General features: G+C 37.1%; 2 protein-coding genes across 4 annotated transcripts in view; one reads left to right on the plus strand and one right to left on the minus strand.

Annotated features, from left to right (window-relative positions):
* The first annotated feature begins 17 nt into the window (after positions 1–17).
* LOC112564221 (transmembrane emp24 domain-containing protein eca-like) lies at positions 18–7,880 on the plus strand. Of its 3 annotated transcripts, none has more exons than XM_025238894.1 (5): positions 18–186; positions 1,037–1,152; positions 3,679–3,783; positions 4,473–4,619; positions 7,529–7,880. In XM_025238894.1, exons 1-5 carry the CDS (start codon positions 54–56, stop codon positions 7,676–7,678), a joined length of 651 nt encoding a protein of 216 aa, XP_025094679.1. In that variant the 5' UTR covers positions 18–53; the 3' UTR covers positions 7,679–7,880. The 3 variants fall into 3 exon arrangements, with proteins under 3 accessions (XP_025094679.1, XP_025094677.1, XP_025094678.1); XM_025238892.1 differs by lacking the exon at positions 7,529–7,880 and adding an exon at positions 5,409–6,654 and having other exon boundaries at positions 20–186; XM_025238893.1 differs by lacking the exons at positions 1,037–1,152; positions 7,529–7,880 and adding exons at positions 2,108–2,223; positions 5,409–6,654 and having other exon boundaries at positions 20–186.
* A 696-nt stretch (positions 7,881–8,576) lies between these two features.
* Positions 8,577–13,288, minus strand: part of LOC112564202 (poly [ADP-ribose] polymerase 14-like) — a 38,615-nt gene continuing 33,903 nt past the window's right edge. Inside the window, exons 25-27 of the mRNA XM_025238853.1 lie at positions 11,181–11,335; positions 10,408–10,582; positions 8,577–10,289 (exon numbers count right to left, since the gene is read on the minus strand). Of these exons, the coding sequence (XP_025094638.1) occupies positions 10,009–10,289; positions 10,408–10,582; positions 11,181–11,335 (611 nt within the window). The 3' untranslated portion in view covers positions 8,577–10,008. The remainder of the gene's footprint in view (positions 10,290–10,407; positions 10,583–11,180; positions 11,336–13,288) is intronic.

Consider the following 13,288-nt stretch of genomic DNA (forward strand, 5'->3'; position numbering starts at 1 on the left):
CTGGTAGACCAATGACGTGGCAGTTACCTTCCCCTTCCGGTACGTGTGGCAACATGGCGCATACGCAGTGTTTCCTGCTCCTTGCTTCTTATTTATTTTTCTCAGTTTCTGGTCTTTATTTTCACATAGGTGAAACAGAACGTAAATGTTTCATTGAAGAAATTCCAGATGAAACTATGGTTGTAGGTAAGTTTCATAGTTTTCTCCTTTCTTTTAGTTTTCATGCTTAGCGAATGAACACGTCTGGTATTTTGAGAGACGTTGCTACAGACACATACTGAGGCTAAGGAAAAGAAGATAAAAGCAGGTAAATTAATGTCTGAAACTGTATCAGGTATGTTACCATGGAAATGACTACTTTTTGTACTACTTCAACATATCGCATAAAATGTAGCCAATCTACAGGGATTAAAAAAACGTTGTCTTCATTTATGTTTAGGCTACAGATAATGTTGGTAGATCATGATAAAGTTTATTAGTGCATTAAATTCCCTTTTCAGTAAAATATGATCGTATAAATATAGGGAAAAAAGGAGTGGGTGTGAACCAGAAAGAACTGATTAGCTTAGTTTGCATGTAATATGTCATTTGTTTAGAAAATTGTATATTGCGTGTTTTGACCTATTTTAAATAATTTTTGTGATGTGTTAGGGAGAAAGTTTGAAACGTCTTAACTACCATTAGTTCTTAGTCTATTTGAGAAAGAGCATTTTTAAAGTCAGTACTAGACAAGAATAATGGTCTATTTTATATAACATTAATAGTGATACTAATTAGAATTTGAAATAGGTGAAGTATTTTTAAACAGAGATTGAATATATAAACATTAATCTATTCAAACAGAACCAAACATTACAGTGAAATTATATATTTGACTATGAAAGTTAGTTCAAATCCTTTGTTGTCAAGTCAAAAAACACCTTTCATTAAACAGCAAGAAAACAACCAGGGCATTAGTCCAGGGCTATGACAGATATTACCCAGTAATATTGTTTATAGCCAGAGGTCTTGATAATTATTATGACTGTTTTTTCAGGAAATTACAAGGTGGAGATCTTTGATAAAAACATAAATGATTTTGTGCCCACTGTATATGGGCTGGGCATGCATGTTGAAATTAGAGATCCTGATGACAAGATTATTCTCTCCAGGGTAAGATGAGTGGCAGACCCACTCACAGCATGTTTTACAATGTCAGCCTCCCTTTTGCTTGCTGGATGTTAATGATGTCCTGCATAGAAGCACACTGTGCATTGGACACAAACCGGATGGGGCAGTACTAATTGTTTTGAATTAACTCATTGTATATATGCACACTATTTTGCTAAATTATCAGTGCATGTATAAACTTTAGAATACAATATCTGGGGCTTTTTATTATTAATATTTGTTTTTTGTGTGATGTGTAGAACAAAATGGTCAGATGACTCAGTATAATATGTGGCAGTAACATAAACATCGAGCCTGTGAAGAAGATATTACCTCAGTGGCTGGTGTCAATGTTTTGCTTCATACTTGTCTTTTGACCACTGTATTCAGTATCTGCTCTTTATCTTGTTTAACTGCTATTATCATCTTGCAAAAAAGGAAATACCAGGCAGAATACTATTCTGCAATACTTAAATGCTTGAGTATTACCAGTCAGCTGTTTTGGACCCTAAATTGATTGCTTTTAAGAAAGTCCCAAGAAGCATTGAAATTTAATTTAATGACTGTTGAAGTTCCTCATTTATGAGAATAAACTGAGCAGACCATACACAACAACAACAAAAAAAGAAAATAGATTACTGCTTCCATTTCAATGCAGTAATGGCTTTGAAAACCAAAGAAAGAAAGCTGAAGTAATGATAGCATAGACAAGAGCTGGCATGGACATAAAACATGATGAAGAATAGCACTGAATGCACAACACATTTATTCCTAATTTTTGTCTTTGCGGATGTATTATATATTATTTTAATGCTAATAATGTATTCCTTAATGCCACTTCTGCATGCATTGATTTGTACAGGCGCTTGCCCCTACTAACATTTTGTCATATTTTTGTCTTATTAATCAAGCCAGCGGAGCAATGACTTATGCAACGGGTGTGTTGGATTGATTTCAGGCAATTATAAGGTGCAGGCTTATGACCAAAATGTCAAAGATTACATGCCCGTGTCCCCAGGGATAGGCATGCATGTAGAGGTGAAAGACCCGGCTGATAAAGTGGTCATGTCTAGGGTGAGTTGTGCTCACACTTCGTAGCCTTGCCTTAATGGCATCAATGCAGAGCTCCTCTTTAGTGTTCTTAGGATGCAGCAGCCTGTACAGACAGTAGATGATTTGAGGCTAGATCAAAATACCAGTATGTGTACACTAGGATACTCAGACAACATAACATCACCTTCAGTAGCATGTCTAGTTTATGTTTATTCATTCAGGCACAAGCATGTACTTTCAAGAGAAACACATTCAATTTGTATACACAGACTCTACTGCTCACACTTGGTAGGATGGCTGATGCACCTGGGCAGGGAGGGGAGAAGTAAAATATTATATACTAGTATTATATACTAGTCAGACTTGGAATAGAGCATCTTTATTTGGCAACTACAGTTTAAGATTTAAGTACTACTGCTGAGTCTGGTTATGCTTTAAAGTCTACACTTTCATTCCAACAAATACATGCAATCAGAAAAGTTAACTGCATGACTATAAATGTGCCTAAGCAATTTACATGCATATGCAGTTAGGTGGCTGGTTTGATTTTCTGCACTGTTCATGCTGATGTCCCTTGTCATTGCATGTCTATAGGCTATGTATGCATGTGTGTGTGTGACAGTTGCAAGCACGGCATTTTTAAGCGTTGTTGTCTGCTTGGCGAAAACATTCTCAGGCTTTTTGGTGATGTGGTATAGATCATATATTTCGGTGTTAATAGCAAGCTTAAACTTAGTTGTTTTAACTGATGTGTGTGTATGTGTATATTATATATAATGCTGCTATTATATGCATAAGAGATACGTGGTGTGTTCAAACAGTCTCACAAACTCAAAATTGTGTTGATATATCTTATGGTTAAGTCAGGTTATCTAAAACCTTTTTTTATTATTGGTTCAGAATGCAAATAAACTATAAAACAGACAAAATTTCTTGGAAAAATTAAGTTTTCCCTTATTATTCTTTGAAAAGATGTAGCTGCAGAAGCATTCTTACAGAGAGCATTGTTATAGTATTTTGGTATTTGCACCCTTAAAGCATTTTTTCTGCACACTGTTATGCTTACTAGTAATAGGGTGACTGTGTTGTAACACTTGATTTAAGGATGAATAAAGGACAAATTCTGCCATCATCATCTGATTGTCATGCCAACTATGTTCAACTGCAAGCATGTAGAAATGATTATGCACAACATATGTAAATGCAGGCTAACTTCATGCATGCAGGTCACATTACACAGTGCTATATAAACATGTAGATTGGAACATTAAAAATACAGCTATTTAGATAACATGTACATACTTAAATTTGATTCACTGTTGAGAAAAGGATTTCTTTCATTGGTGTCTGTTAGCAACTGTGAGTGTAAAATGTGCTAGAAAGATTGTATATTTACTGTTAATAGAGTTTTTAAACATTTTTGTTAGATTAGTTTCAAATTAATGCTGTCATTAATCAGAGGGTATTATTTTGCAGACATATGCAGCTGAGGGTCGCTTTACTTTTACATCCCATTCAGCAGGCGAGCACATAATTTGTTTGAATTCCAACTCAACAGCATGGCTGTATGCTGGACAACTGGTCAGTAGACTGTAGCTTTTGGTGGTGCTTTTTCTCCAGTTCTATTCCCCCTTCAATACACTGTATGTCAGATTACCATATTAACAAAGTAAGTAATAATCTTGGATAGAATCAGCTTGTCTGTCATTGGCAGAGCAATGAAAATGGTAACAAGCTCTTGATGGTGACAGTTTCTTCGTTTGTGTAAGTACTCTCGGTCATCACCAGACACTGAAACAGTTGTGTTGTTCCGATTGTAATGCAGTGCTTGGTGATCTTGTGAATACCAGAAGTCTTCTAATGATCTTACTGACATTCTTGACATTGGTTGATCTGTTCTGCTTTGACAAATCTATATTCTGTAGATTCAAACTGGAATCCATCAACATTTTGGTCCAAAAATAGAATGTCATCTTTTCTAAACAACAGCCCTGGTGGTATTTCATCAACTTATTTAGTGTATGTGTCATTATTGTAAAGTTTGCCCTTAAGGCTGAGATAGGGCGCTGTATAAGTAAAGTGTTAATTATCTGTAGGTCACTGTAGTCTATTTTATGCCATGAAAAAGATTTATTATTACTGTCCCTGAGTTGTATGTGAGCTTTGGATATCCAGCTAGAAGAAAAGTATGCCATACTTAGTATGTGGCTAAGAACTGGCTTTTTTCTCTCTCTCACTCTCTGAAAGCATTATCCATCTTTAATGTTTAGCGGGTCCATTTGGACATTTCTGTTGGGGAGCATGCTGTAGACTACCAGCAGGTGCAGGCCAAGGACAAGCTTAGTGAACTGCAGCTAAGAATACGGCAGTTGCTGGATCAGGTGGAGCAGATCACAAAGGAGCAGAATTACCAGCGGGTAATTGGTCCTTTTCCTTCTTGCCTGCCACTCACCCTAACCCCTCACCCTCCTCTCACCAGGTTATCCTTAATCACTGTGACCCTTGTACCCACTCACTACTAAGCCATAAAATATAACTGGTATTTCAGGAAAACCATTCGTGACAAAATTGTATCAGCCAATTTTACAGTTCTCTCAAAAGTAGGGGAAACAAAATTTTAGACAGTGCAATTAAAGTTCCCTATTAAGATGACAGAGTACAGTTCCTGTTGCAAACTTATTGCATTAATATCCATTTTAAAGAGCTAATCAATAAATGATTGACAAAATCCCCATTTGTGAGCTTGGTGATAATGAGTAGCCACATTGTAAACTAGCAAGCTGCATAGGATTAAAATAAAAAGCACAGTAGAAAGATTTATAGTCTTTTCAGAGTTTGGATTAAGCGCTTTCTAAAATCTTTCAGAACCTGTTTTCTACAGGTTTTTACAGATCTGGCTTGCAGAAGCACTACTTTGTGTGAAGGTTAATAATCTTGTAATCCCAAATCTTTGTTTTGCTGACAGGTTAGGTTTGCTTAAGAAAACATTCATGCATAGGTATCAAGTGGTAATGACCTCTGTACTTTGTTAGTGTGGGGTTTTCTTGGGCTGCAGATCCATGCACTTATGAAGGAGAAGAAAGCATAAATAGAAAGTGGGGTTATGTTCATACAGTCATGTTGTGTGAGCAGTGTGTATGTGTGTATGCCACAACCTTTCTTGCACCAAATGTCACTTTCCCGCTGTGGTGGATACCCTGTTGCAGTATCGAGAAGAGCGTTTCCGACAGACCAGCGAGAGCACCAACCAACGTGTCCTGTGGTGGTCCATTGCCCAGACCTTGATCCTTCTCCTGACTGGCTTCTGGCAAATGCAGCATCTCAAGAGCTTCTTTGAGGCCAAGAAATTAGTTTGAGTGCATGGCATTTGCACCCCACAACTCCCTTCCAACTTTGCCCCTTTGCCCCCCCCCCCCCCCCCCCCCCACACACACACACAGTCAACCTCACTTCAAGTTTTGTCACTCAAAATGGGATGGTACATTGTGGTTTTAGTGAGCATGATCTCCTTCAGGGTTTTGTTCTAGAGAGTTTCAAAACATCATTTAAAACAAAGACACATTTTATTATCATTTTTATTGTGCAAATAATGGACATGAATGTTAGTAGTGTTTGTATCAAATGAATAAAGTGTGCTTCAACATTAGGTAGTAGCCTTATAAAAAGAAATCTTACCTTATTTATATGGAGGTTCAGGCTTTGCTTACAAAATGTTTAACATAATATTTTCTCCCTAGTACATTACCTTTATTGTGTTTTTTCCTTTAAATCTAGGGCCATTTTTCCCCCCCGTAATTGTGTTTATTTTTACAATAGTTGTTTTTCTTCAACTGTAGAATACTTTGCTTTCATCCTAGATTATAAACATAAGTCTAAGGCTGACTTGTCTCCATGATCAGAAATAGAAATATATGTGAGGTCTGTCTGAATAGTAACAGGACTGGTGTTGCAAACAATTTTATGTCAATTCCAAACAACAAACACCACAGTTTCCCATTCAAAGTAATCCCCCTTGAGGCTAATGCACTTTTCCATAAACATGTCTAAGGCTGACTTGTCTCCATGATCAGAAATAGAAGTATATGTGAGGTCTGTCTGAATAGTAACAGAACGTGTACAGTGCATTTTGTGTATGTTTATGTTTCACTTTTAGGTGTTTTCTGAATTTGTAGTTTCTTCTTTCTAAATTAAGAGTGTAAGTCAAACTTGGTTGAAGCAACTGGTGTACATGCACACAGGAAAAGGGTTCAAAGCCCAGTCTTATGCAACACAGTTTCATTCTTTACAATAGGATTTCAAAAAGCATCTCTTTTGTGGGATGTGGATGTGTTTTGTATGTGTGAATAAGAATGAGAGTGTGTATTTGTGCGACATGTTTTTCATCTTTACAGATGTTGGAATTTGTGGAATGTTTTGCCATAAAAAGATGTATTAAAGTATCTTATTGTCCAAGATGGTTTATTTAACTATGTGTGAATCCATGCAGCTTTTTGTCCATGCCATATATTTGTTTAATTTACATTTTGATAGCTTAAACAATGTCTTTCTCATGAGGTGGGTGTCTGCAATGTTGTAGAAACCAGTGAAATAATTATCACAATCACGGAAACTAATCCCATCGCAAGCATGTCAATGTGAGTTAAATTAAGTACTTCTAGAACAATTGCCTGACTGAAACAAGGAAAAAGAAAAATGGAATTTAGTGATAAGCAAAATCATATTTTATCTGTTAACAAAACTGTTTATGCATGGCATATTTCAGTGCATGCTCTGTGGCTAAGAACACGATGGGCAGTTTTGGAGATTCAAGATACTAAGATTTCTCACTGACCTTATTTTGTTCACACCATCTAATATTTCTACATTTAAACCTATGTTCCACTACCCTCCCTACACAACCTGATACTTAGACACAGGTGCACTCTGCACTGTAATCCCACCCCAGTTCCTTGCATCTGAAGTTCCTTGCATCTCAACATCAAGCAGCCGCATTAGCTATTGATGATCCTCTTTAAATGCATGCTACATAGACTGAAACCTCCCTAACCTTTTCCTTTTTAAAGACATACGTTTATGTGTGGAATGCATATGTGCAAAAAGCATTTGCTGTAAATTCCAATCAAAAGTAAAAATGTGTTACTACTTTTGCCTTGTCATAGATGTACTGCATTTTGTATTGAGTTTTAATACTCAATTATTTCATTACAAATCTTGGTTTGTTCATTACTGATTAACTTCTTTAATGTTTAGTCATGTTTTTTGTGGGTTTTTTTTCCTTATCCTGTTTAAAAAGTTTGGTTGACAAAAATACTGGCATCAATTGCAGACACGAGAAGAGAGGTTCCGCTACACCAGTGACAGTATCAACCTGCGTGTCTTCTGGTGGTCAGTAACACAAGTGTCAGCCCTTGTAGTGGTAGGGATATGGCAAAGTCTTCATCTCAAGAATTTCTTCATTCAAAAAAAGCTGGTGTAGAGAATTAGAGCATCCCACAATGTGTGGGATGGGGATGAATAATCCACAAAGATAAACAATCTCCAATTTCATGCAGAACATAAACAATTAAAAAGAGCATTACCAGTCAACTTTTTCACTTTCACTTTACAGGTAGTCCTCGACTTACGACGGGGATCCGTTCTTAACGCGGCGTCGTAAACCGAATTTCGACGTAAATCGGATCATACGTTCATACAGTACTGTACCACAATAACAGTACAGTACTACAAACACTTAGCCTATCCTAACACCTATCCTAACACAGTACCCTACATAATTATCAATAAACATAAGTACAGTAAAATATTGTAGTACAGTACGTTTAATAATGTAATACTGTACTGTAAGTGCTGTAACAGTAATAAACAGTGTTAGGTTAGGCAGACGTTTCCACATCAAGCCTGTCTCATCCACGTTGAACACTTGTTGAGCACAGTAACCACCCTCCTCAATTATCTTAGCCAATGCATTAGGAAACCAAGTTGCTGCTTTCTCATCAGCACTAGCAGCTTCACCTTGCACTTTAATGTTATGGAAGTTGGCACGATCCTTAAACCTCATAAACCAACCCCTACTTGCCACAAATTCTTCACTTTCACTTCCTTCCCTCTTTTCTCTTTTCAACGCCTCAAACAGTCATCTAGCCTTCTCCTGAATAACCATAAAACTCACAGGGATACGGCGTTGATTTTGGTCTTCCAACCAAAGTGCCAATAATCTTTCCATGTCAATAATAAGCCCACTACGTTGCTTTGTTATCACTGTCGCTGTAAGTGGGAATGAGTGTCGTAACCACGAAACGACGTAACTCGAGACCGTCGTAACCCGAGGACTACCTGTATATTATCATATTTTGGAGAATCTGTTTTTAGAAAAATTAAGTTTGTATTATGTTTATTTCAGCAAACATACATGTAAAGCAATGCTCTTAACCAAGATTGTATTTGGAGATCAGTCATCACAATGGTAGATTAAATTTTTTTAATGTCCTCTGGCTAAATAAATGATTGAACTGCACAGGAGTCTCCAGTTTGGTTATCATCTTGTCAACGGTACAAAAATGGGATGGTATTCGAGATAATTTAGTTCAATAGAAGATATCAGTGAAGAGGATAAGTGAATTCTGTTTTGTTCAAAAATGTGAAGGAAAAGAAGTGCGTTACTAAAATTTTGGTTCCTGCATCTTGGTTTGGTTCTTTGTGAAAGTGGCGAGGACACGACAACCTTAGAAGTAAAAACATTTTATAAGGGATATGGAGAAGCAGAATGTCCAAGAGTTGAATAAGCTGGATTACACTTGATTAATCTTAAGGGGGCATATGCACCACCCATTAAATACAAATAAAATTGAGTGCAACCAAAAACAAAAAAACTACTGAAGTACTGATTATCATAAATTGTTTCATGTAACAGAAATAGGAAAACTTAAAATCATTAAATTTTAAAAAATTATGATTATATAACAAATGTGTATTGTAATCATAATGTATATAGTATATGTGTGTATATATACACACACAAAATCGGAAGACTGGAACATTTGCTTGGAATGCGAGGTTGATTAAAATGAGTTGATTAATTTTTGGATTACCAAAACTGATAGTACAGCAGCAATTGCAAGAAAAATTACTTATGACAAAACAAGCAAAAATCTGAATAACAAATAGTCTGCACTACTGAGAGACCATTTCCAGTTACATTTTCTCTTGTTTTACATGAGAATAAGCATTTCACTCTTAGTCATAGGGTGACTCAAGGGGAGGAGCAAGTAACCATGGTATCTGTAGAATGTCTAGAAGACTACGCTGTTACAGGTCTGGGTTTTTTACTGGTAGGTTAAATTTACTTATTTCCTATCCAGACTGGACAATGTCCACAAAAGATTATTCAAAGATGACAAAATGGTTATTGACATCACAAGTTATCAATAATTAACAGCAGGTTTTCTTTCTTTGCATGTTCAGAAAGGGTAGAATGGATAATTTGACTAAAATCTTATTCTTGGTAAAAGTTAATGCAATGATATGCATTTGATTCTGGCAGGACAAAATCAGTACTGGCGAAATAGGCTTACTCAAGCCTAATAAACATTTCAAGTCAAGGATAAATATTAAAAACGCAAATCACATCTTAATTATAATTAACTGATCCTAATCATACAGCAAGTCTGTTCACATCTATGAAAATTAGAGGGTCATTGCACCACGTCCTGAATATACATGACTTTTGAGAAACCCACATCATGTTCTAACTCAAAGCATTATTATTCAACAAGCGTATGGTATCATCCCTCTTCCTTTAAAAGACACTTATCTGAAAGTAATCAGATATTCAGGGTAGGCCTGAGTGTCATTGAAAATGGCATAAAGAGTAGGGTTTCGTAGATTGTCAGTTGATGAGTCATACTGAATAGGTCCTGATCTTGCTGGCAGAAACCTCATGGCATTGTTTCCTGCTACTGGGTGACCCACAAGAACTTTGCACTGGTACATGTAGCGCTGACCTGTACTGGGGTCAGGTGGAGAATAAGTAGGATGTGCAGAATATTGAGAGTTGACTGCAAAGTAGACACCTTGACCATAGACTGTGGCTGTGTGAATGAAAGTAAACATTTCTTACAGCATGACAGATCTCAATACCATTTTTAATTTGAACATATTATTAATGCTAATGAGCGGTGAGGTGTTGAAATATAAAATAGTTCTAACCATTCTTCCCGCAGTAGCTGCGATTAAAGCCATAGTGGTTGATGTTAGAGAGAGCATCAGAGGCTGTGCCGTGCCACAGCATTTTTTCATTCTGGATTCCTGTGTTCTGCTTCTCCAGGTGAGCCTTTTTGGCCATGTACTGTCGATATTGTGTGGGATTTTCAATCCGCTCAATCTGAAAATGTTCAATGTGACTTCTGTACAAAATTACCTTGCAGCAAGCAGAAATATATGTGTAAGAATAAAATAAGTAAAAAACGTTTTTAAATACACTTTTATTTCAAATGTACTAAAAAAGTTAAACTATTTTTGTCCTTAGGTATCGGGATTTCCTTTAAAACAGTGTTAGGGGCACTCTTAGAAACACGAATGCCTTTTATATTTAAAGTTATATGTAAATTTCAAATAAAAATATTTCTAAAAATATTTTTGTACTGAAACTTTTCAGTCTTTTTTAATTTAGTTATTGATTTTTTTTTCATTTTACTTTTTTTAATGTCTCTGAAAGGTTGGGCAATGCCATTTTGAAAAATGGGAAAACCTGTAGGGCAGTTTGATACATTTGAGCTTCTAATAACCTTACTCTGTAGTTGGGTTACCAAACATTTACTACAAATAATTGACCATTTTCATTAACTTTCTAGCTTATAAATTTAAAAAAAAAAAAGTAATCATCCCAATGTGTAAATGAACATGAATCTGCACAGTATACACACACATGCATGCGTGCCATATTCATGCAATTGGCATGAATGAGCATAACGATGTCTTACAGATAAAACAGTTACTGCAGCCCCGCCCAGTGTTGATCTAAAATTATTCTCCACATCCTGGTATTCAGAATTTTGAGGACTGAGCTTCACCAGCTTCAGGTTCTCTTTGTCTGGCTGTATTGTCCAGTTCTCTGGTAAGACACCTGAGGAAGACTCTGAAAACATTCAAAATGGGACATTGTTTTCATACATGTATTATCATTTTAAGAAAACACATTAATGTTAGGTTATTTTGCTGTATGCTAGTGTAGTAGGAGAGGTGGAAAGTGCATGGACAGTCTCTTCTCAGCACAAATCATAGGGGGAGATATTTTATTCCTGTGCCAGTCAATAGTCTGAGCAAGGATGAAACACACTGCCTTTCTCTGATCTTGGCTCACATGACTGGACTTTGCTTCCACCTCTATTCTCTCTCTGCGACTACCCTGTTTTTCGGTCATCCAGGCCTCATATTTCCTTAACTCCTAAATTTTCTAGAAACAATCCCAATCCCTGTCATGGGGTCATCATCCATCTCTCCCCCCTTGACACCCATCCTGCTGACCTTCACTCCTTTCATCATGACCATTTCGTTGGAGAAAATGGTTTGAGACTTCTCAGTAGCCACTTCGGCACTCCTTAGGACACATTCCCTAGACTTTCTACACTATTCTCTACCAAAATAATAAGAGGGTCCCTCAAACTCAATACTCCCTTGACGAAAAATGTCTTTATTGCAGACAAGCCTGAAATATGCTGGTAGTATTCTATGGAACAGCCTTTCTTAACACCTCCAGCAAACAAAATCCAGTTTATACCAGTTCAAAGTAGGACCTACAATATATCAAAACCTTTGATTACTTACAGAGGCCTCCCCCCAATGCAAACATATTTGTTATTGCTTAACGCCGTGCCAGCAACTAAGGCTATATTGCGGTGACAAAATGTTATCATACCTGAAAATGTCTAGGGACAAAAACCACCAAGGGATATGACCATAACATCTTAAACAAATAAAAGCCAACACAATAAGCAAACAATAATGTAAAAGAGTGGGTAAAGTGTGAAAAGGAGTGTTGTGGCTCAAAAAGGCCACCAACAAAGCAAAAAAAACCAAGAGACAGCAATTATCAGGACAAAAATCTTAAGCCTGATGGTCTTATCCTCCTTAAAAATGTAAAGACTGTTGCCGAAGGGATGGACTTAAACAAGGAAAACAAAGAGCCTGCTGCAAAAACTGCTGGTGGATATTCTGGAGTCTAGGACAAGTAATTAAAACATATATCCCACATTAAAAACTCCTTTACATCACAGACGAACTGGTGGTTGTTCATCTTATAAGAGGTGTTCTTGCATGGCACAAGTGTGTCCTAACCTTAGTCTAGTAAGGACCACCTCCTCCTGTCACACAGGATGGCATGAAGGTAGGTCGTCAGAAAGACAGGGAAGGGTGGCATAAAGCTTGTTTTGGCCCAGAGTGTTCCAGTGGCGTTACCATTTGAACATAGGCAGTGAAGATAGACTTGCAGTCAGATGATGCTAGGAATTTCAACTGACCAGGAATTAGCAAGCGACCTTGGTGTCTTGGTCCGCTTTGATACTGCCTGTAATACCAGTATGGTCAGGGGGCCCAGATGAAAATAATGTCCTTATTTTGACGAATGAAAGCCACATGAATTTTGTGGTTGGACCATGAGAAGGTGGTCAAAATCATTGGAAAGGAGAGCTTGGATGGCAGAAAAAGAGTCCGAAAAAATCAAAAGGTTGTGCTCCAAAGAGTGGTGAAAATACTGCAAGGCTAGCAAAATGGCATGAAGTTCCAAAGTGAAAATAGAGCAGCCATCTGCCAGTTGGGATGAAGCAGCCCAATGCAGTTGGCATGACAGAACTGCTGCCGCAGCAAACAGAGCCAACACTTGGGAATTTGAAGCCATCTGTAAAGATAGAACAGAATCCAGGATAGTCAGAAAGAAGTTCCTGAAAGCATTGGAGGAAGATGCAGGGAATTGATACAGAGAACTAAGTCATCTACAATGAGGTCTCCAAAGCTGGACTGACAGATTTTAAGGTGGAATCTATTTTGTTGTTGAAAAGGGTTGGTGAAAGAATGCTGCCTTGGAAGACACTCA

The sequence above is a fragment of the Pomacea canaliculata genome, linkage group LG5 (assembly GCF_003073045.1).
Source record: "Pomacea canaliculata isolate SZHN2017 linkage group LG5, ASM307304v1, whole genome shotgun sequence".
Taxonomy (NCBI): Eukaryota; Metazoa; Mollusca; class Gastropoda; order Architaenioglossa; family Ampullariidae; genus Pomacea; species Pomacea canaliculata.